Consider the following 25,025-nt stretch of genomic DNA (forward strand, 5'->3'; position numbering starts at 1 on the left):
TATTTCAAACGAAGTGATAAAAGTGTAATCGGTCGAAGTCAATCAACTATGACAGCGATGATGATCGCCGTACATATACATCCACATGCACATCCACATCTATACTCCGCACTTTCGCTGCCCTCTTACTTGCTCCAGCTGCAAATGGTGTGTGGCGAGAACGACCGTCGGTAAGCCTCCGCTTGGGCTCTAATATATCTACACTCCTGGAAACTGAAATAAGAACACCGTGAATTCATTGTCCCAGGAAGGGGAAACTTTATTGACACATTCCTGGGGTCAGATACATCACATGATCACACTGACAGAACCACAGGCACATAGACACAGGCAACAGAGCATGCGCAATGTCGGCACTAGTACAGTGTATATCCACCTTTCGCAGCAATGCAGGCTGCTATTCTCCCATGGAGACAATCGTAGAGATGCTGGATGTAGTCCTGTGGAACGGCTTGCGATGCCATTTCCACCTGGCGCCTCAGTTGGACCAGCGTTCGTGCTGGACGTGCAGACCGCGTGAGACGACGCTTCATCCAGTCCCAAACATGCTCAATGGGGGATAGATCCGGAGATCTTGCTGGCCAGGGTAGTTGACTTACACCTTCTAGAGCACGTTGGGTGGCACGGGATACATGCGGACGTGCATTGTCCTGTTGGAACAGCAAGTTCCCTTGCCGGTCTAGGAATGGTAGAACGATGGGTTCGATGACGATTTGGATGTACCGTGCACTATTAAGTGTCCCCTCGACGGTCACCAGAGGTGTACGGCCAGTGTAGGAGATCGCTCTCCACACCATGATGCCGGGTGTTGGCCCTGTGTGCCTCGGTCGTATGCAGTCCTGATTGTGGCGCTCACCTGCATGGCGCCAAACACGCATACGACCATCATTGGCACCAAGGCAGAAGCGACTCTCATCGCTGAAGACGACACGTCTCCATTCGTCCCTCCATTCACGCCTGTCGCGACACCACTGGAGGCGGGCTGCACGATGTTGGGGCGTGAGCGGAAGACGGCCTAACGGTGTGCGGGACCGTAGCCCAGCTTCATGGAGACGGTTGCGAATGGTCCTCGCCGATACCCCAGGAGCAACAGTGTCCCTAATTTGCTGGGAAGTGGCGGTGCGGTCCCCTACGGCACTGCGTAGGATCCTACGTCTTGGCGTGCATCCGTGCGTCGCTGCGGTCCGGTCCCAGGTCGACGGGCACGTGCACCTTCCGCCGACAACATCGATTTACTGTGGAGACCTCACGCCCCACGTGTTGAGCAATTCGGCGGTACGTCCACCCGGCCTCCCGCATGCCCACTATACGCCCTCGCTCAAAGTCCGTCAACTGCACATACGGTTCACGTCCACGCTGTCGCGGCATGCTACCAGTGTTAAAGACTGCGATGGAGCTCCGTACGCCACGGCAAACTGGCTGACACTGACGGCGGCGGTGCACAAATGCTGCGCAGCTAGCGCCATTCGACGGCCAACACCGCGGTTCCTGGTGTGTCCGCTGTGCCGTGCGTGTGATCATTGCTTGTACAGCCCTCTCGCAGTGTCCGGAGCAAGTATGGTGGGTCTGACACACCGGTGTCAATGTGTTCTTTTTTCCATTTCCAGGAGTGTAAATTGTACGAGTCGAAGGGAGTGATATACTGACTGACTCTACTAATGATGTACACCTTCGATATTTTCACGGAAAACCACACCGTAATCCACAATAACGCCTTCGCAGTATCTCTGCACTTGGACATGGTTGGCACTTTTGCGCATTTTAAACGAACCCTTGAAACGCATTGCTCTTGTTGGCATAATCTACTTTTCCTGTATTTATCCGGCCCATTTTAAGGCGAATCACACTGTGATGTACAATGCTTCTGGCAGCATATGCCACCGAGCTTGGAGAAGCACCACCTCCCTGACACTTTCGCATTGTTATTCTTTTTCTCTTCACTATTCCGAGTATACCAATTCTTCCTGGTAAGGGTTCTAGGTTGAATGAAGACAATACTCAAACATAGGTCTAACTAGGCTGGGAGGACTACAGTTCCATGGAAACCCTTCCAAAGAATCGCAATTTAATACCTGTTCTTTGTGAACCTGCTTCATGTGGACGTTACGATTTAAATGCTTCATGAAGATCAATTAAAAATGGGAGATGGCAGTAGTTTTCTTCTTGAAGACGGTAGATTAGAGGTGCGAATAATGATTTTTAGTGGGAGCAAAGGAAAAGAAAGTTTAAAAACACGTTCCCTATTTTTTATGGATGGAACATTTAAGAGATGCAGCAAGAAGTTTGCACAGATCTACACCATACACGTAGACCTAGGAGGCCCGATTAAAGAAACAAACATTCTTCCTACTGTATTTGCACTGTTCCCTGATCAGAAGAAAAGACACATATGTTCGTCTGATAAAACAAGCTGTCTCTGAGTGGTGTCCTAAACAAGTAAAGGTGGACTTTGAGGCAGCTGTGATATCGCCCATTCGTCAAGTTTTTCCCACAACTGAAATAAATGAATTCTATTTCCATATGAAGAAGGGTTTATGGAGAAGAACTCGAGTTCTCGGTCTAACTGAGGAGTACCGCTAGAACGAGGATTTAAGACTTCACGTCAGCATGTGTGCAACGCTGGCAGTTGTAAAACCGGAGGACATAAGCAATGGATGGATTGAGATTCATGCAGAAGCTCCTGCTAACTGAAGGTTCTCTCAATTTTTTGGCTACTTTGTGGATAATTGGCTAGAGAATGAGGCTATCGCAATAGAAATGTGGGACTGTTAGTGGCACAACAAAATAAATAGTATTATTGGAAACCCTCACCCTAAAATCAACTATCTGATGGAGTACTTGAAAAAGGAAGCACAGCTCACAAACTGCATGTACATGAAATTGGAACTGAATCTTGAAAGTAAGAAGCGGAAGAAGAAGTACTTGTTGCTGGACGACGGGATAGAGAGAATCGTATAGAATTACGAAGAGACTGGCGACATTAGGCCTTGCTTGAAAGCCATTGCCCATGTTCAGAAACTGGACTAAAATACGTTAAAAATAATGTATTAAAAACTATGGAGACCACTAAGTCCTCGCAGGTTACTGAGATAAAATTATTAAAACATTGAAGCAGCATTATCGGAGCTAATATTAAGTTGTCATTGTAAATAGAGTGTACATTAGTTCAGCGCGTTTAGGCTGATTTTACACACGCCAGAATGGTAGAGGGACATTTATCATTTTCACGATCCAAAGCCTGTGCGAAGTGTGATGCGAATCAGCCTTTAGCGTAAAAATTAAAAAGTGTTTCAAGCCTCACAAAAGTGTCCCTATTGTTGTCACGTTAAGGTAACTTTTTTCTACCTTCCAGTATTATGGCCATACTATTAAATAATTGTGAGTTCTAAAATGATTTTCTGAAGCTTCAGAATCGCAACTATCACATAAAATATCATGGTTTGTTAAACTGATAGTATTCGCTTTCGTAAAAGAAAATGGGAGCTGAACCTTTGAATTGCACCTAAAATTGACATCCCAAAACTGATCTGATGCTAAGGTTGACAATTTTGGCGCCTCAAACATTTTTTATTTAAGTTTAGCTGCAAACATTTATAGTAGATGTAAAACTACTTAAGTACCTTTAGATATAGTCCTTTAAAAATTAAAATTTCTTACTAAATTGTTGATTATCTTTAAACAGGACTGTGAAAGCAAGGAGCTTACTACTCAAAATTAATTGTTACTAAAGAACATCAGAAACAAATGTATTAGACCTACTTTTCTTATACATTAGAGTATTTGAAAAGATAATTGATCATTTCCTCTGTCGCTGACAGTGTAATTTCAGTTGCTTTGCAACACCAGGGATATCTACTTCTAAATTATGTTTGCAGCTGTTCTCATTTCGAATTATGGAATATTTACTTCGTTCTTTGGTGGAGGAATTTCGGAAAATGCATTTACTAACTCCACTTTAGTGGCACTGTCATCAGTAACATTACCGTCGCTGTCGCGCAGTAAAGGTACTTACTGAGCCTTTCCACTGGTTTATTTAACATGGAACCAGAATCTCTTTGGATTTTCCGACACATTTCTAGAGCGAGTTTCGTTGTGGGAACTATTAAATGCATCTCGCATTGAAATCCACACCAAATTTCGAGCTTCAGTAAAACTTCACCAATCTTGGAGATTTTGCGTTCCTCTAAATTATACGTGCCTTTTGCTGTGCTCCTGCAACAGTTTCCAGTCGTGTTTTGTGTACCATGGGGGATCAGTTCCGTCTCTTATTAATTTATTTGGTATGAATATCTCGAGTGCTGTTGATACTATTTCTTTGAACTTAAGCCACATATGGTCTTCATTTACACAGTTTGGAAGGATTGGAGGCTATCTCTTAGCAAGACATCACCCGAATTTTTAGCTGCTTTTATAAATAGATGTATTTCGCGTTTAGTTTTGGTGAATTTCTTTGTTACGGAAGTGAACCTCTCTACGACTGCTTGTTGACTAATCCCTGTATCCGTTGTGATGCTCAGAATTATGTTCAAATGTGTGTGATATCTTATGGGACTTAACTGCTAAGGTCATCAGTCCCTAAGCTTACACACTACTTAACCTAAATTATCGCAAGGACAAACACACACACACCCATGCATGAAGGAGGACTCGAACCTCCGCCGGGACCAGCCGCAAAGTCCATGACTGCAGCGCTCTAGATCGCACGGCTAATCCCGCGCGGCTCAGGATTATTTGTGGCTAAGAAGTCAAGTGGTGCTTTCGTAACCATTTACAATTTGAATGGCCTCGTCAACTAATTGTTAATAATAATTTTAAAAAAAGCATTTAGAACAATTACGGAAGTTGTTTTCTATTTACAATAGGATATGAAAATGTATTTTTGTCAACATGCGGAAGGTAGGTTGAAGTAACTGCCGACTATAATTGTATGAGTAGGGTATCTATTTGTGATAAAATGAAATGACGTGTGACGAGGGCCTCCCGTCAGGTAGACCGTTCGTCTGGTGCAAGTCTTTCGATTTGACGCCACTTCGGCGACTTGCGCGTCGATGGGGATGAAATGATGATGATTAGAACAACACAACACCCAGTCCCTGAGCAGAGAAAATCTCCGACCCAGCCGGGAATCGAACCCGGGCGCTTAGGATTGATAGTCTGTCACGCTGACCACTCAGCTACCGGGGGCGGACATCTATTTGTGATGAGACTCAGGTTTTCTTTTCTTTGAACTGTTCAGCAACTGTTTCATCTGAGACAGGGGGTCGGTAAAGGAGCCAGTTATTAATTTATTCCGGTTGTCGAATATAACCTCTGCCCATACTAAGTGACAGGAACTATCTGCTTTAAAGTCCATTGTGAGCTTACATTATTTTTCCTTAAGTTGTCCTTGTTTCTGTTGTAGTGCAGATAATTACAATTACGGCTTTTCCCTCCAGAACCTAAGATGCTTTCTCTGTGACCCTGTAAATACCAGAGCTAAACTATGTAGAACAACAACGTACGTTACAAGCGTAGTATTCTGTATTACTTCATTTCCTTATTTCTAACATTTTAAAATTGTAAGTCGACTTTAGATGACATGTCAATCATAGATGTTCTTATCTCTATTTAGTGAACGTGTTTTCAGTCATGTTTTGAACATTGCCCCGCTACACTTTATTACCTAATGTTTTTAGAGAGTAAATTAATATGGAGTGTGGTCGTTCTTCTTTCCAAACAATCACAAACCCATTTATTCTTTCCCTATTGTCTTTTGGGTATGCAGTTGTAGTAATTAAAGTAGGCACAAATGCAGCGATAAAAAAAGAAATGATTAGCGTACATTTGCATTCTCGTTTCATCGTTCCTTTCTTATAGCTCCCATGCCGATGGACTGTTTGTATCGCAATCAGTAAGCGTGAAAGGAAGCTACCATACAGACAGAGGAATCTGTATTTATACTTGGCAGAACTAATTATATACTGACATAATCGTCGGTGTTGCTTTCGTTTCCCAAAAGTTATGAATATTTCGATTTCGGAAAAGAAGCTTTGTGTTTGGCCAGGATGTCGAAGAAGGAGGTTGCTTACGTACTGGTAGTATCGAGTAAGATGTGGAGACGGCGGTTTGAAAGCGGACAGAGTTAGTGCGGAGAAGGGCGTCCCTTACCTGAGGGATCGCTACTCAAGCTACCTGGCGAATGGGCAAGTGTGGCAAATGTCCGGCATTCCAGCCAGGCACCCTTTGGTCCGCTCTGTGAGCAAACTCCGTATTATCCGCTGCTGTGGTCAGTGTCCTTGCTGACTCGCTGCCATCGTCACCCCATAGGTAGCATGAAGCTTCTGCCGGCAGCAGCTCCTTCACATGGTGCCTACAGCTTACTTGCAGGGGATGTTGCTTGTCTGAATAACGTCATGACTGTTATCGTTTGTTGAGCAACAACGATGTTTTCATGACAACGCGTCGGACGACTACCAAGCATTCATTCACTACTCCACTTTACCCTGCTCAGGGTGCTGGCCTCTAGACGTCTGCCAATGCGGTTCCACCACCCGCCATAGCGACCTACCACCCCGGCCTCTATCGAAGTATAATACAGTGGAGATTAGATTAACCAGACTAATTGTTGCGGTGAGTCATTTGCATAATCGAAAATCCGGATAACTGAATTTGCGATGGAGGCTTTTTTTTGTATTATTAACTCTAGAAAGATAACCTAAATGACCCGCCTATGGTCATCTTTTAGGTACGTTGTCATATGGTTATCTTTCTAGCGTCAGTGCATAATATTAAGTGTTCACTGAAAATAATAAAAACGAGTTAAACTTATTAAAATCAATAAAAATCAATCATTACTAAGACATAAGAAACACATATTCGTATGTATATACATATTTTCTTATGATTACCTTAGTCATGATACACCTAATAAAAGTTTCATAGGACAGCCACAGTAGTTTAATTTTGTTTAAAATATTTGATAATCGGCATCTGACACAAACAATTTTCTTTCTTCGTTGCTGCCACATCACGACTTCGTTTTAATTGCACTGAATTGATGGTGGCATACACCGTTTTTCGAACCATTTGAAAGCTGTTCACAGAGCTGGAAATGCTTATGCAGGAGATAGTCTTGCGTCGTTTTCTCCACCCACGCGTTCTCCTGCTTCCTCTCTTCGCGTTTCCCACTGTTCTTTCGAATGCAATGTGTTTTCAACAATTTCATTTTCCTACATGATCTGAAAACTTTTGCCGACCGCTGTGACCGAGCCATCCTAGGCGGTTCAGTCTGGAACCGCGCGACCACTACGGTCGCAGGTTCGAATCCTGCCTCGGGCATGGATGTGTGTGATGTCCGTAGGTTGGTTAGGTTTAAGTAGTTCTAAGTTCTAGGGCACTGATGACCTCAGATGTTAAGTCCCATAGTGCTCAGAGCCATTTGAAAACTTTTATCATCCTGTCATAAATGAACCACTCATTCATATCATCGGCATCAAATTCCTGGCAAATTTGTATGTTTGTCATCAGCTCATCCTTTAAATTAATTCGCTTGAAAAATGACAAAAAGACTTCTATGTTATCTTCATCACAGATAACAGCCGACGTAGAAGTTGTCTTCTATTACGTCGTTTTAATGTTTCAGCAACTCTTTGATCCATTGGTTTTTCTAAGAATCTCACATTAGGAGGCAAAAATTTTACTGTAAACATTGTATTTACTCTCTCTAAGAGTTCAGCTGAAGGATGGGTTGCCGCACTTTACAGTAAAAGTGGGACTTTTGCTTCCTTACCAATTACGTTTTGAATTTTTGCTTTTTACTTCAGGGATAAAAGTGCTGTCATACCAGTCAAAGAATATTTCCGTGTTCATCCATGCGCTTTTTTGCTTTTTATAAATTAAGGAAAACCTGAAATTTTTGAACCACAGGCGGTAATTGGATTTGCAGATGAGGAGCAATGGTATTTTAGAGCTCCTGGTAGCATTTGCGTTGTTACTCAATCTTTACTAGTTTTACACCCCGGAACTAAACTCTCTCGCCGAGAAGCAAATCAATTTGATGGAAATGATTTCAAATTTAATGCGGTTTCATCAGCGTTGTGAACCAAGTCCCAGACAAAGTGAAAGTCATTTACGCCCAATTCTTTTTTTAAATTTTCTGCATATACATCAGTTAACATTTTTCACTTTGTATTTACAATTCGCGAATTCCCCGATGAGATTTAAACTTGTACAACCATGCGTTACTTGCCACAATTGATTCATCTGTACTTTTTTTTTTATTTAACTAAATGAAAAGAGCAAAGGAACGGGTATCGGTTGCCCAGTTGACCGTTTTTGTAAAAACCAACAATATAAAGCTTCCAAAAGTTCATTTTTCGAATCTTCATCACTTTCCGTTGTTTAATTCCGTCTTAACTATCAATGCAGGTGTAGTTCAAAATTAAATCGGCGTTCTTCTTAAGAATTATCGCTTATCGTAGAAGTACCTACACTTACCGGCTAATTTAGGACCAGTTTCTTCTTTTTTTAATGGGACAATAATGTTGATGTCATCTTTGACCGATGGAATCCCTCTTTCACACTTTGTCATTTTTCAGCACAGACGCGACACGGCGCAGTGGCATAGCGACTGACAACTAACTCGAAACAGCGATGAGGCGCGCATGGCAGAGATTGGCTGCGTCGCGGACGCGTCCTGCCAGCGCGACATCCGTGCACGCACGGTCTAGACTTCAGAGGTATCTGCTCGCGGCTGACAATTTCGTTAATCGCGAATCTGTATGTGTGAGATGTGGATAATAGAGTTTCCTCTGTACTGCACTCTTGGACACACACCTGACCATATTTCATCTTATACTTCCAGGAACAATATGCTTTGACCCACTAATTTGCCTGTCCGGCACTGTGCATTGTTGAGTCTAACAGACGGCAATCAATGGCGCTAGCAGTAATACCGCAGCTGGAGGATTAATTTCACACCATTAACTTAATTTGCTGCTTTTGATTGCTGAAACGTCTTTCAGTCATTGGTGGTATAATCTATGTTTTGCTTTTCCAGTATCCAGGATACCAACATTTCGCAACTAACGCTTCATTGAGATCCCCTTCTACAAAAGCAAGTATAATGCAACACACAGTGCTTGTAAAATCACGACTAAACAATAAGATTTCATCAACTGTAGCTCCTTTTCTGACAAGTAATCCACAACAGAATGGAAACGACGTTCTCGAGAGAGTCGGGAAATGCCTGACAAATGATTATCTTTGAACAGTGCTACTTCGTGACCATGATACCAAACTATCTAAATCAACACATCTAAATTACAAGCTTTAGATGAAACTTTGGCTTATTTGTTAGTTTATTAGCTAATACCACAAACGTTAACAAAGATCAGAAGTAATCCCTGAATGGCATGAGCAACATGAATATAGACGTAGAAAACTGTACTCGAGCGACGTAAAAATGCGTAATGAAGTACAGGAAAACTGCCATTTCAAACCTAACTAAGGGTATCATCTATATTTACAGGTACATCCACACTTTGCAAAACACTGTCAAATGTAGGGCAAGAAGGTACATCCCATTATACCAGTATTAGGGCTTCTTCCCGTTCCATTCATATGATGATCACAGGAAGAATGACTGCTGAAATGCCGCAGTCTGCGCTGTAATTAGCATGATCTTCGCGAAGCCCGCAGAAGCGATATACGTTAGGATCTATAGCCTACATTACTTAATGTAGGTACTTGAAACTTTCTAAGTAGGTCCCCGGAGAATTTTAGCATCTCTCTTCAAGTGTTCATCAGTTCAGGTTCTTCAGCATCACCGTAATAGTCTCCCACGGGCCAAAAAACCCGTGACCATTTGTGTTGCTAATCTCCGTGTACGTTCTTTATCTGCAGTCAGTCTTATCCGGTACGGGTCCCATACACTTGAGCAATATTCGCACGACATCTCCTTTGTAGGTAGACTGACTGTATTTCCCTAGATTGTACCAATGAGCTGAAGTCTGATACCTTACCTACCACTCAGGCTGTGTGAGCGTCTCCTAAATAAATATAAAGAAGAGGACATTAACAAATAGAAATAAAATTTAAAAAATATTCCAATTGAAAGTAAGCCATGTTTTGATACGGCGTTTTAAGTATTTAACTGGAAACCTTCTCATTTCAGGACACAGAAAACAACCATGCCTCAACACGGCGGGGGTTCAGAAAGGGGCGCCGGCCAGGTTAGTACAGCGCCGCCGCCGCCGCTGCAACCAGTGTTCTTGCAAATCTCTGTTATCAGCGCCACGTGTTAAGTCCTTTCACATATTGTGCTTACCTCCAATAAAGCTGAAAGCTACTTGTGCCGTCTTATTGTCTTATTTCTGTGTGAACGGTCTCCACGAGATTCTTCGTTAGCACTATGTCTTCTCAGAATGTTACTCTAGATTTCTGCTACAAAGAAAGCCAATAGGACGTTTTGAGATGTACCTTCGTTTTAATGTTTTACCATAAAACTCGAGCTCCCATCTACTAGTCTCTAAAAGCATCAACTCCTGTGGATAGGCTTATCTTGTGTTTGTTGATTTGTCCAGAGTTGCAGATCCACGGATTCATTTGATGTTTCGTATGACACAGAAGTTTGAAAGACAAACAAAACTTCTGTGTAATATTTGCTTAATATCATTCAACGCAGAATAAAAATATATTGCTCCACTTCAATATGTTAGTCGTCATTGTTGCTACCACAGCACTTATCGAAGACGCATATGCATAGTTTCATCCGAAGACGTCGCTCCCACCAGCCGTAACTCAGTATAAAACTCTACCAGTGCCGCCACTTTCAGCTAAGACAGTGTCTTCTATTATTGTGGCTTATTACATCACTCAGGGCGCTAGCCACCTCCTAGGTCAAAATTACGAAGTGTTTTATGAGACATCACACACATCCATGCCGTAGGCAGGATTCGAACCTGCGACCGTAGCAGTAGCGCGGTTCCGGACTGAAGCGCCTAGAATCGCTCGGTCACAACGGCCGTCAAATAACAGTGACTGCCAGTTTTCTGTATGAATCAGTGCAAATGCTGGTTCTGTTAAAAACAGTTGATACACACAGTAGTATGCCACAACATAGATACCACCTGTTTAATAGTACACTATACGTCATGGGATAGCGTTATGCACTTACACAGATGGCGGTAGTATCGCGTACAGTGCACTGGCAGAGCTGTCATTTGTACTAAGGTGATTAATGTGAAACGGTTTCCGATGTGATTCAGGCCGTACAACGAGAATTAAAAGACTTCGAGCGCAGAATGGTAGTCGAAGCTAGACGCATGGGACATTCCATTCCGGGAATTCAATACTCCCAGATCCGTAGTGTCAAGAGCGTGCCGGGAGGACCAAATTTCAGTTATTACCTCTCACCACGGACAACGCAATTGTCGACGGTGTTCACTTAACGACAGAAAGCAGCGGCGTTGCATAGCGTTGTAAGTGCTGATAGCCGAGCAGTACTACATAAAATAAACCCAGAAATCAATTTGGGACGTACGACGAACGTGTCCGTCAGGGCAGTGCGGCGAATTTTGGCGTTATGGGCTATGGCAGCAGACGACCGACACGAGTACCTTTGCTAACAGCACGACCTCGCCCGCAGCGCCTCTCCTGGGCTCGTGGCCATAGGGGTTGGACGCTAGACGACTGGAAAACCGTGGCCTGGTCAGATGAGTCCCAGATTTCAGTTGGTAAGGGCTGACTGAAGGGTTCGAGTGTAGCGCAGACGCCACAAAGTCACGGATCGAATTTGTCAACAAGGCACTATGCAGGCTGGTGGAGGCTCCACAATCGTGCGGATTGTGTTTACATGGAATTGACTGGGTCCTGTGATCCTACTGAACCGATAAGAGGCTGAAAATGGATATTTGAATTTATGGTCTTCATGTTCCGAAACAATGATGTCACCGGGCCATAAATGTTCGCGACTGGTTTGATTAACACACTGAACAATTGGAGCAAATGATTTGGCCACCCAGATCCCCCGACATGAATCCCACCGAACATTTATGTGACATAATCTAGTGGTCATTTCGTGCACAAAATAGTGCGCCGGCAACTTTTTCGCAATTCTGGATGGCTACAGAGGCAGCATGGCTCACAATATTTCTCCAGAGGACTTCTAGCGACTTGTTGAGTCCACGTCACACAGGATTGCTGCATTAGTCCGGGCAAAAGGACGTATTTCATGACTTTTATCACCTCAGTGTGTTGGTCGATCTTTGGAACGTAATACAGTATCGGTTCTGCTTGGCATGGATTCGACATCTCCTTGATACTTTTTCGGAGGCACATGGCTGCAGATGTCTACGCACACCTCACCCGATTCTCGCAAATTATGGGCTGGTAGGTTGTAGGCACGGAATTGGCGGCCAATAGCATCCCACATGTGTTACATCGGGTACGGATCAGAAGAATTAGTGGCCAAGGCATCAAAGAGATTTCACTATTCTCTAACTACTGTAGCACGATTCTGGCCTCTTTAAAGCGACAGTTATCTTGTTGTAATATGCCATCACTATTTGGGAAGGTATCAAGCATGACGCGATGCAGATGGTCCGCAGTAAAATTCACGTAGCCCACAGCTATCATGGTGCCTTCAATTGCTACAACAGATCCGTGCGATACTTTTCCATTGACCCATGGTCCAATCTAGATTAACTCGTACCCAATGCAGCGTAATTGACGAAATCGTTGGGTTAACATGGGAATACGTGTGGGTCGACTGTTGCGAAGGACCAAGTCCAACAATGTGCGCTGAACAGAGTGCTCCGAAACTCTTGCGACTGCACCAGTATTATATTCTATCGTCAGATCTGCCAAGAGATTGCCGTTTATGCTGCTTGCCACAGCGGGGAAACCTCCGACGTCCACGTTTTGTCATTTGGCATGAACGTCTAACACCTTGTCGCAACCTGTGGCTCCATTGTCCGTCAACCACTTTCCACGATTCCTCACGACAGCAACACGCGAACAGCATGAACAGCTTCGCCGTTTTCGAGATGCTCGTTTCCAGGCGCTGGTTCATAACAGTCCTCCTTTTACCAAAGTCCATGTCAGTGGATTTCCCCATTTGCGGCCCGTATGATCGCTATAATGTCTTCCTATTCGTCTCTGCTCAGCTTGCATATTTTCGTTAGCGCGTCACGTGACCTCAACGCCATCAGGCGGCATTCGATCTCGCTGTAGGGAGTGGGCGTAAGGTTTGGCTCATCGCTGTATCTCAAAATACTGGATTCGATGCACAGTTATAGATGCATTTGCACCAATGTTTTAATTAGTTTATATCAGTTAAAAAAACAATCCTTAAATGAAAGTATTACGTGTATAGACGTATTTCGACATCCTTCATGGGTAATGATACTAAATAGCTTCAGAATGCTTTTCAAAGCGTCAATTAGTACAATGAGCACTGATCTCATATCAGGCTTCACGGGGTTAGTTCATAGCTCCTATTCCCCACAAAACATGTTACGTCACAACGAACTTAAGACGTGCTTCTGAATTTTAATAAATGTTACTAATACTGTGGATAATTTCTAAATGCGAAACCAAACGAAAAAAATATGAGTGACACGAAGAAAACTAATAAAAATATACTCATATGAAAAGAGAGGGATAATTTCAAGCAATTTTCCATTGTAGCCGAAAATGTATTATGTTATATCAGAACAAACATTTCGGTTGCAGTGAACAGTGACTACAGCCACTAGTAGGCAATTAGTTAGAGCGCTCAAAACCAGATGATTCGAAACAGCGTACACCGAAGAATTCAAAATAAGTATTAATTAAGGAGTGCTTTCACAGTTATCCCTCTATGACACTGGACGGGAGGTCCTTCACACGTATTCATTTCCCGCCGCCTCTACTCGCCTTCCTTTCCCAAAATATCGTGATGATTATGCCGCACACTACGGCAAGCATTTTGGTACTTTAAACTGTCAGGGAAGAAATCAGATGGAGACACAGACGTCCCTGTGCAGATCACTACATGGAAGAAAGGTCGATTCACAACAAAAATACTTGTTAATAAATTCTCAGCTCACATTAATCACTTCCAAGGGAATTGGCTCTACGGTAAGACAATGGAAAGTAGTCGGGAGGACAGCGGTTCAAATTCACGTCCGGCCATGCGGATTTACTTACAGCTGTGCTTTTCTCTTTTATTTTGATGTTTATATCTAGTACGTACAAAAGATTTCGAGAAAATTGTATCTCATATTGAGGTACCCGTCAGCAGTGCTTCATAAATCGAATGCCAAAGCACCGTCACTGTCGTTCCATCAAGGGAGCGCATATACTGGTCTCACGACGTCTCGCGAACTAAAATAAAGATACATCTGTAAGGAAATTGACCTACATTGTATCAAATACGTAACTCAAAGTGATATGGGTATTAGTTACGTAGAAAAAAAAATGTTTTTCGTGGCCTCGCTCCTTACGGCAAACTAAAAAGGACCTTGCCTATAATCTCCCTCAATCCCATCTTGCACTTTCTTTGCTGACTTCGTCGTTGGCGGGACGTTAAACCATAATCTTCCTTCTTTCGACTGAGAGGCACGTCGATTCATAGGAAAATGTGCTTTACGTCGATAATTGCTCCAATATTTTATATGAATTCAGATTTAGAGAATGTATATGCTTCCGTTGGTCAGCTCAGTTCTGAATTTTGAAGATGGCACTTTTTTCATCATCATCAGTCCTCTGATTCATGCGGCCCACCATGACTTCCTCTCCTGTGACAAACTCTTCATATCACATAAGTATTCTGCGAACGTCAAATACGAAATGCCACAAAAAATATAAAATAATGAACGACGCTTGATATTATGGAGTCCTGTGCTTTAGCATTTGTCACAGTGTTGCCCTGCATAAATGAGACGAAATTAGACGCTTAGGGCCGTCTATTTACGAGATACTATGTAAGAGAAGAGTGCAAACTGAAAACGCAGAGACACTCTTTTAAATATGCGTTAGTAGACGGCGCATGATTTGCAAGCCTTGTTGTACTTCCCTCGAGAACTCCAAAATTTAAAAGGTATGAGAAGTGCTTTTTCTTGACTACCTTTCTAGTAGTTAGTAATATAATGCAGTATTCGTGTATAAGTATTATAACAAATAAAACGTAGTGCCTCAGTATTAATGACATTTGGGACAAAACGTTTCTTCTATTTTGACGAAAACTGACATTTTTTAACCGGTGGCTGTGTACAAAATACAAGTTGATTCCCGCAAAGAAGAAAACAGCCACCAGCCACGTTACATAATGCTCTTTACTTACACAAATAGCGCCCTTGCCGGTTTCGAATGGACGGATTCACCTTCAGACGGTTTCTCAAGTTTATATCACATCTGTTGTTCACATTAGTTGCTGACTGCTTTCTTTCACAACAACAAATGCAATATAAACACCAACAGTTTTCTGAAGATGCACTTTCTTTTGACACTTGCAATGAGTCAGTTTCCTGGTATGACACAACGTTCATAATAAATTATTTATTTTATAATTGGTCTCATTCTTTTTCGCGGTGGCGCGTTGTTGTGTCAGGATACCTACACAATTTTTTGGATGCAATTCAGTTATGTAAAAACGGGGATATATTTTATTTTATTCTCCAGACAAATGCCAGATTTGGAACTTAGAACGTTTTCGATTTCCACTCTTCAGTTGTGAGATTCAGAAAGATTTATGAGTGACTGGATCTCAGGTCTGTGTCGCACTTCCGACGAAGATAAGCAGTGGCATAATTATACCTATTGTCGTAAAATTCGCCGGTGTCCGATAGTTATCAGATCGCGGTGAAAGGGCCACGCAACAAAACTGCTTGTGCCAGCCACACCATGCAGACGGGTAACGTCGGTGCGCTTTGTGGCAACTATGATGTCAAAAGCAGACGCAGATCTCATATATTTTCGCCTCACTGGCCTAGACTTTGTGTACTGGGTGCAGCAGCGTTGCATTGGCCGGCAGGCTATTTATAGTGCAGGAAGTGAGAGGTAACAGTAGCTCCGCCGTGTTCCACCGACTCCTCGCGTGAGAGAAATGCGTGCACGTCGGCGCTCCTCCGAAGCAAATGGCTACAATATACAACACACGCAGACGACCTCGTTTCCGTTGTTTTCAACACCAGTATAAATTACACGTCATCGTGGCGACACCAGATGTTAAAGTGTTGTGTATCCTGCAGCATTTGTTTGTCAGATCTCTGGGCACAGTAGCATCTTCTTTTTCCTAACATTGCGTAATAAGAATATCTTTTTCCCGAAATATGAGAACGAATTAATTCCATCATCACTGTGGTTTAACTAATAATGTACTCTGGAACTTCTATCGTCTTCAAGTGGTTCAAACTACAAGTGGTTCCAGCCACGTACTCCGCGGACACTCTCAACTGGTGTATACTTACTGTCTTTATAGCTATATTCGTACTTTGCAAAAGTCGGTGAAATGCATGGAAGTGGTTAGGTACCACTGTATCACAAATTTAGGCTGCTTCTCGTTCCATTCGCGTATGAGCGCGGGAAGAAAAACTTTAAAAGCATCTGTGTGCGCTGTAATTAGATTAATCTTGTCTTCGAAATACCTACGGGAGCAATGGTATGAAGCTGTAGTATAGTTCTAGATCCCCAATTAATACTGATTTTCGAATCATTATAATTAGAGTTTTCCGGAATAGTTGTTGCACATCTTCAAGTGTCTTTCAGTTCAGGGTTTGAAGTATCGCAACGGTCCTCTCGTGCGTCAAATACACATATGACAATTCGTGCTGCCCTCCTTTGAACCAGTTCATTACCCAATGTTAGTCTTGCCTGATATCCATCGAATGCATATGAGAAATATTTTTGAATGGTTTTGAAGTAGTCTTCTTTATACATTCATTGCATTTTCCCGGTATTCTGTGACTTAATGTAAGTCTTTCACCTAGTTTACCTGCCACCTGCCCATGCGAACATTCTATTTCAAATCTTAACAAATTGCTAATCCCAGGTACTAGTTCACTGATTCCAGTTGTGACTCACTGAAATTGTAGTCATAGGATACAACATTTTTTCTATTGATGGAGTGCACAATTTGACATTTCTGAACATTTAAGGTGAGTTGCCAACCTCTGCATCACTTTGAATTCTTTTCAAGATCATACTGGATATTTGTGCAACGTTTTCAGCCAGTAATTCGTATTAGAAAACTTCGTCATCTGCGAAAAGTCTGCTGCACCCAGTACACAAAGTGTAGGCCAGTCAGGCGAAAATATATCAAATATGCGTCTGAGTTTAGTATTAATATTATTTGCCACATACAATATGAACAGCAACAATCCCAACACACTTCACTGAGGCACGCCAGTACTCAACTGTACAACTGTCGATAACTCTCCATACAAGATAACTTTATGCGTAAGGTTTCAGGAATTGCTACAACCAATCGCCACAGATGCACGACCCCCACAATACTCCAAACTAAATTGTACCATCTGATGATGAATCGCCAGGCGATTCGAAACCGGTCATGAATAAATAAAAATTGAAGAAAGAAAAAACGGCGATTGGTTCCAGTAATTCCTGAAAACTTTAACAAGACAGTCGCAGTGTTCCAAATCCAGAATGGATAAAAGTTTTACCTTTCTGCGTGCTTCATCTACATCCACATGTACATGGTTACTCTACAATTCACACTTAAGTGACTGGCAGAGGCATTTTCATATTACTTCCCTACAGTTCCATTCTCAAATGGGACATGGGAAAAAGGAACACCTAAATGTTTCCGTTCGAGCTCTGATTACTCTTATTTTATTATTATGATCATTTCTCCCTCTGTAGTTGGGTGTCAACAAAATTTTTACGCATTCGAAAGAGAAATCCTCTCAGTCCAGTCCAGAATTTTGTTTGAGATTCCATAGCTGACAAGCGCTAATTTACTGAGTCAAATGCTTTTAGGAAATGAAGATACACTGCATCTGCCTTTTCGCTTTGATTCACAGCTTTTAGGGCGCTGTATGAGAAGAGCGAAGTTTTATGACATCATGCTGGTTGGTACGAAGCAGGTCATTCTGTTCGTGACACCTCGTTGCTGTACAGTTAAAGGCACTGTCCTAATACAGCTGGGAACTGAGCCTGGTAACTTAACAGCACGGCAGTGTACAGCCCTTAGGTCAATGGTCAGGATGGCGATGTCAACAACACAAGCTGCGGGTGGCAATGAAAAACCTTTATTTATAGCTACCAGTTTGAATTGTCACTTTTGTGTTTTACGATGATTAGTGACAATCGAAACTAGTACCAATAACTGAAAATTTCGTGGCTGCTAACAGTGATACAACACGATTCTCCACAAACATCCGGAGACATTAAAGTAGCATTCTTTCATTTATCATCAGAAAAAGCCATGTTTAGTTTGAAATATGAACATAGTAACAGATTTATTAGATAAATACTCATATTTTTTATATGCATGTCATTTTCTTAAATATAATGTCATGTTAAGTTGAACGAGCATTATACTCAAAAGTCCACCAGACTGATCTCTTTACAAAAAATAAGTCGTATAACTGAATGGCTCTAAAATTTTATCCATAATTCGAACGATTGTTTTGCATATATTTAATAAGCTTGCAGCATGTGGGTGGCATCAAATAATTTGATGTGGGAATCACTGCTTTGTTTGCGAATGAAACTAAAAAAACCGGATTTATATAAATAATCAAATTTAAAAGAAAGATATTTCTTTTATTTTTAATACCTAGTGCGCCATACACCATACCCCCAACACTTCGTCTACGACGGATCGAGAGTGAACGGGGCTACAACTACGCTGACGTCACCGAATGTTCACCCACGTGTTAAATACATCATTCGGGAGACACGCTGCAAAACGTTTCTAACGCAGTTTCCAATCTTGAATAATAATCAGCACCCAGACATATTAAGTTTGGAGACTTTAGGAGTCATTCTAGAGCCGATACATGAGTATGTATTTTCAGCCGGTTTTCAATTTTTTTATATATATGTGCACACTGTGGATGATAGGCACCAGTTCTGCTAGACAAAGAGAGAGGTCAGTTGGCAGTATACATTCTTCTACAACGTGTGCGTTTTCCTCCGAGTCCATCCTGGATGAAACTTGAAACAATTCTCTTACCAGAGTTGAAGTCATCCAAGTCCAGGCTGCCAAATGTATCCTTCCAGTTTGAGTGCAGTGGCAAAGAGGTTTGAAGACCGTCTGCCATTCTAGTCGGAACAAATATTTTTTTCTCGGACAGTGACACCACAAACTCTTAGAAGTATTTGCCAGCTGGAAAGTAGTGGATACAGAGCGCTATGTATACTTCTTGATGACAAGACATACTGATGGTTTCCTAGCGGAAATGAAACTTAGCAGCATGAAAGTGTCAGCGGACAGTTTCACACTTTAAATTTTTCCGTTATAGCCCTAGGCACGGATGTGGTTGCTAGTAATTAGTGGGATATACTTATCCTGTGGATAGGAACAAATGTTATCCGTCTTTTGCAACTCAATTTTGTTTTCAACGAAACACGTTCCCACCTATACATATTGGGCGTCATCAGAGGTCTATAAAATAAAGAAAATTATTTGATTTTCTTTCTCACTTACTTTCATTAACGTTTGGTTTTCAAGTGTATGTTGGTTCTTCTGCATGCAGTAGAAAACTAAGCACAAGTTTCCAAATGGCAGTACATCGCACTTATTCGTGTGAGATGTCTATCAAGACTGACTATACCACGCTCAGAGGATTTTAAGTAGTCATTTCCAGATACTCCATATGCGATTGGAAAAGGAACAAATCCTAATGTATGGTACCATGCTAAGTAACGTTTGCCATTCAGTTCACGATAATGTCCAGAGTGCGTACGCATGTAGATGTAGATTGTTTCATACTGAATTCAGTTCTTCAGGTACATGTTTGTGCGAGTAATACTCGCATGATTTGGTTCAAATGGTTCAGAGCATTATGGGACTTAACATCTATGGTCATCAGTCCCCTAGAACTTAGAACTAATTAGACCTAACTAACCTAAGGACATCACACACATCCATGCCGCAGGCAGGATTCGAACCTGCGACCGTAGCAGTCGCGCAGTTCCGGACTGAGCGCCTAGAACAGCTCGGCCACCACGGCCGGCGCATGATTTGGTCCCAATAGTACAACGATAAGTATGTTCGGTTTCATGTTTTGAATTTGTGTAAACAATAACCCACGTCTTATGTGTAATGCAAATACAGATTTTGTTTTCGAATCTAATCGGACACTGAGACTGTTCTTCTGGGGTGATGACGCTTGGACAGTGGCGGGATCTACCACTGTGGGAAAATGATTTTAAAAATTCAGAAGGACATAAAAGCTAGCATTTTCTGCCTAGATAACACCTCAGTGGAAAGGCGAATTAGAAGCGTCACAATATTACAACAAAGAAACACTTTTTTGACCTTCGAAACAATTTATATTTATTCACTAATGACTTTTCGGCTTCTTTTGCTATTGTCAGATAAAAACTCACTTCTGTAAAATTTTGTGATGGCTGTGAGGCCGTAGACCGGTAACTCAATAAATAAAAGTCTTTGCTAAATATCAAGAATTATTCTTATACTCTACCAGGCACTTACGCAGTGTATGTGAATCATTTCAGGCGTTGAAATGTATTAGAAATTCAATAAATGAGCAAAGCCTTTACAACGCAAAAGTACTCTTTCAAACACGGTCAAGTACTAACTAATTCAAGCACTCACAACAGCGAGAAATATGTGCGCATTTTCAGTATGTCAGCCCACAGCCGGCCACGCTGTTAGAGTACCACTGAATTCCTGATTACTGCAGGGGCTGCACCTGTTCCCGAAATTCTTTATGTAATTCCATTGTATTTCAATTTCCCACAGATCCTACAGAAATTCTAGTTCAGAAGAATCATGTAATGACATGTATGTGCGCCAAACAAATTTATAATTTTTGAATTATTCTTCTAATAAAGTACTTGCTGTCATTAAGTAAAATGAAATACAGCAATTACATAACAAAAGTCGACTTTTCGATTGACTTTTCTCTTCGGAGCAAGGAAATTCCCGTTACTTAAGGTCGTTTTCCCGGTATATTGCAACCTATTTCTGTTGTGGGTCACATGTGTTCGCCAAGAAGTTACAAGACCAGAGTACAAAGGAATAAATAAGCAAGTTCGCCACGAAGCATCGATGTCTGCAAGGAGGAAAACTCCAGGGTACAGGATTGAGGATGTTTTTGGATCAAGCCGGGCCCCAAATTTCCTACACAGTGGACCAACTGCTACAAACTGGAGACAAAATCGCAGTATAACAATACGTTAGCAAAAATAAGGAAAGTGCACCGAGGAAACCAAAAACAGTTTCGAGAGCGAAAAAAAAAATTGTTGCTGTTTGTTTATCAGAGTGAACTGATTATTTAGAACAAGGTAAAAAAATAATTGGCTTTTATTGAAAAATTCATGATAGGTTATTCGATTAGGGAGTGGAAACAGAAGCGACGAAGATTGATTCGCAAAAGTGCTCTTGCATCAACCGTTACTATCTTGAGGTTTCAGATTATTGTTTCACCCAGAATATTCTCCAGATTTAGAACCAGTGACTTCGTTATGATACCTAACTCTTAAAACATAGATTGAAGGAAATAAACTCTCACGAGTAATCTGTATTGAAAACGAATATTCCGTAAAGCTGAAATAAACTGCCGCGCGGGATTAGCCAAGCGGTCAAGGGCGCTGCAGTCATGGTCTGTGCGGCTGGTCCCGGCGGAAGTCCGAGTCCTCCCTCGGCCATTGGTGTGTGTTTGTCCTTAAGATAATTTAGGTCAAGTAGTGTGTAAGCTTAGGGACTGATGACCTTAGCAGTTAAGTCCCATAAGATTTCACACACATTTGCACATTTTTGAAATAAACTGTTACTGAGGGAATAAATGACCTGGCCACCATGGACAGAGTCGAGGTAGGGTAGTTTTGCAGAACTCGGTGATACAGACAGCCGTAAAGTAGATGCAATCACCACGGAGAGGTCGCGCTATCCTTTTGTTCCTGAAATGAGGCAGCTGGTTTTTCAGGAGTTGGAGCGACAACTGTCAGGTTGATTAACGGATCTGGCCTTGAAACTTCAGCCAAACTGTTATTGCCATTATGATAATGCGAACGACTGAAAGTAGATGGAAACTAAAGCTGCTATTTTCCCCGAGGGCATCGAACTTTGTCGTATGGCATAATTAAAATTGGCGTCGTCTTTGTTAAAATATTCTGGAGGCAAAACAGTCCCCTATTGGGATCTCTGGATTGGGACAGCTCAGCAGGATGTCGTCATAAGGTAAAAAAAATGGCGTTATGTGAGCCAGACTGTGGAATGCTAGATAATTTAATTGGGTAAGTATGTTACAGGATTTAAAAACGGAAAATGGACATGTGAAAAGATATAGAGGAATTTATTGAAATATGGCAACAGGAACAACAGAACTTCTGATCCGGGGAATACAAGGTTATAAATTAAAAATCAAGTGAGGGTAGTGGAGGTATAGGTCGCACAATGAATAAGAAAATAGGAAAACTGGGGAGCTATCGTGAGCAACATAGTGAACACATTATCACAACCAAGGCAGACACAACTCTCACGTACAGCAGTAGTACAAGTTTATATACCAGGTTGGTTGATTTGCGGGAGGGGACCAAACAGCGATGTCATCAGTCCCATCGGATTAGGGAAGGACTTGGAAGGAAGTCGGCCGTGCTCTTTCACAGGAACCGTCCCGGCATTTACCTGAAGCGATTTAGGGAAATCAAGGAAAATCTAAATGATGGCCGGACGCGTGTTTCAACCGTCGTCCTCCCGCACGCGAGTTCAGTGTGCTAACCACTGCGCCACCTCCCTCGGTCGAAAGAATGTATGACGAGCTAAGAGAAATGATTCATATAGTTAAGGGAGACAAAAATTTAATTGTTACGAACGAGTGGAGTTCGCAGCAGGAAAAGAAAGAAAGATAGTAGAACATGGACTGGGGGAAGGGAACGAAAGAGCAAGTCGTCTGGTAGAATTCTGGATAGAGCACAATCTAATCATTGCTAATATTTGGTTTAAGAATCATGAAAAACGGTTGTATATGTCGCGAGGCCTAGAGACACAGAGAGGTTTCAGGTAGCTTATATAATGATAAGATGGAGATTTCAAAACCATAGATTTTAAACTGTACAGTATTTCCAGAGGCAGATGTCGACAGTGACCGCAATTTATTCGTTATGAACTGCAGATTAAAACTGAAGAAAATTGCAGAAAAGAAGGAAATGGGACTTGGATAAATTGAAAGAAGAAGAGGTGGTTAGAACTTCAAAGGGAGCATTAGCCAATGCTTGACTGAAACACGAGAAAAGAATTCAATGAAGTCAAAATAGACAGCAGAAGATCTACTAGAAAATAAGAAAACGCGGCCCACCAGAAATCTTTGAACAACAAACGATATATTGAATTTAACTGAATGTTGCAAAAAGAGTATTTACTGTGTTTCTAATCAAACTCATTAGTTGAAACAGTTTTCATGTAAGAATCACCTACCGCAGTCGGTCATAGCTCATTCCTTTTGTGGAGGAATAAGTTCCAGTGACTATCGGCAAAAAAATTGGCACGAAGTAGTGTTAAACTTCTTCACTTCCAAGGGCGGAAACGTTGTTTATAGCTACTTCCCAGTGTCCCACATATGTTTTTACTAAAGAGATCAAGTTTCCCGCCGCGCGGGATTAGCTGAGCGGTCTAGGGCGCTGCAGTCATGGACTGTGCGGTTGATCCCGGCGGAGGTTCGAGTCCTCCCTCGGGCATGGGTGTGTTTGTTTGTCCTTATGATAATTTAGGTTAAGTAGTGTGCAAGCTTAAGGACTGATGAGCTTAGCAGTTAAGTCCCATAAGATTTCACACACATTTGAAAAATTTTGATCATCACGTTTCCAACCCCTATCAATGAGTAGGATAAAGTTCAGCACGACTGTTTATTGGAGATATACAGTTCTCTACTTAACAGGGAAATGGTCGTTTAATGCAATGTAGCTTAGATACTTGGACGACAGCTTTTTATGAAATGGTTGAAGCTATTGTAGTATGTAGCGATCCACGCCACTAGCGCGTTCGTCAGACACTTAAAAAAGAGAGAAGTAACGCAGTGCCGACCATGTCTGTTTTTCCGGGAATCTGGAAGCCTGAACTAGTTTCGTTGGTGCCGCTGTTCCTGTTAGAGGAGTATCTGGCCTACATCGCTCAGCAGTGCCGACATTTCTGGGCTGCTCGCCAAATTCAACAACAGCTGTGCTTTCATATACACTTCCACGTAAAAGCTTGATAGCACAACAGCGGATTTGCCCCGACCATTAGTCATGCCACTGAGTTTTCTTACAAGTAACTACCTATTTGAGCAAGGTGATGCACTGACTTTAATGTCGCGCACACACACACACACACACACACACACACACACACACACACACACACACACACACACACACACTTACTCTAAAATTCATCCCTTGTTTCGAAATTCTCTCCTTTCTTCCCCAAAAGGACTGACCTTTTAGAGAACGCAGCTATTTACGTGCGAGGACGAAGGCATTCCTCGACGTCAACGTTTCTTCCTTTAGACATCTAGCTACATTTACTGCCCTTTTCGACGAGTCGGTCGGATATAATATGTGCACTTGAAGTAAATTAAAAACAGACTTTTCAAGCCAGTGTTATGATAAGTTAATGCAAATTCGCTAGTCAACGTGGAAAACGTCGCTCTTGATAAACTGTCTTCTGTCTCAATAATATACCCAGTCGTTTACTTATCTTCTTACGCTTAAAACGAACAAAATTTCTTTATTCCTTGCATTTTGTTGGATCACTTTGCGTGCGACGGTCTTTATTAGCATTAAAAAACTAAACTCCTCCCGAAGAGGCCATGAAGGTCCAACGGCAACGACTGGCCGCCGAGTCATCCTCAGCCTACAAGCGTCACTGGATA

The 25,025-nt window shown here is 42.1% G+C and overlaps 1 protein-coding gene across 1 annotated transcript in view; it reads left to right on the top strand.

Annotated features, from left to right (window-relative positions):
* Nucleotides 1–25,025, top strand: part of LOC126354143 (transient receptor potential channel pyrexia-like) — a 179,877-nt gene that overhangs the window by 35,911 nt on the left and 118,941 nt on the right. The window contains exon 2 of the mRNA XM_050003594.1: nucleotides 10,154–10,211. Coding sequence (XP_049859551.1) covers nucleotides 10,170–10,211 — 42 coding nt within the window. The 5' untranslated portion in view covers nucleotides 10,154–10,169. The remainder of the gene's footprint in view (nucleotides 1–10,153; nucleotides 10,212–25,025) is intronic.

Source organism: Schistocerca gregaria, chromosome 1 (genome assembly GCF_023897955.1).
Source record: "Schistocerca gregaria isolate iqSchGreg1 chromosome 1, iqSchGreg1.2, whole genome shotgun sequence".
NCBI classification, from domain to species: domain Eukaryota; kingdom Metazoa; phylum Arthropoda; class Insecta; order Orthoptera; family Acrididae; genus Schistocerca; species Schistocerca gregaria.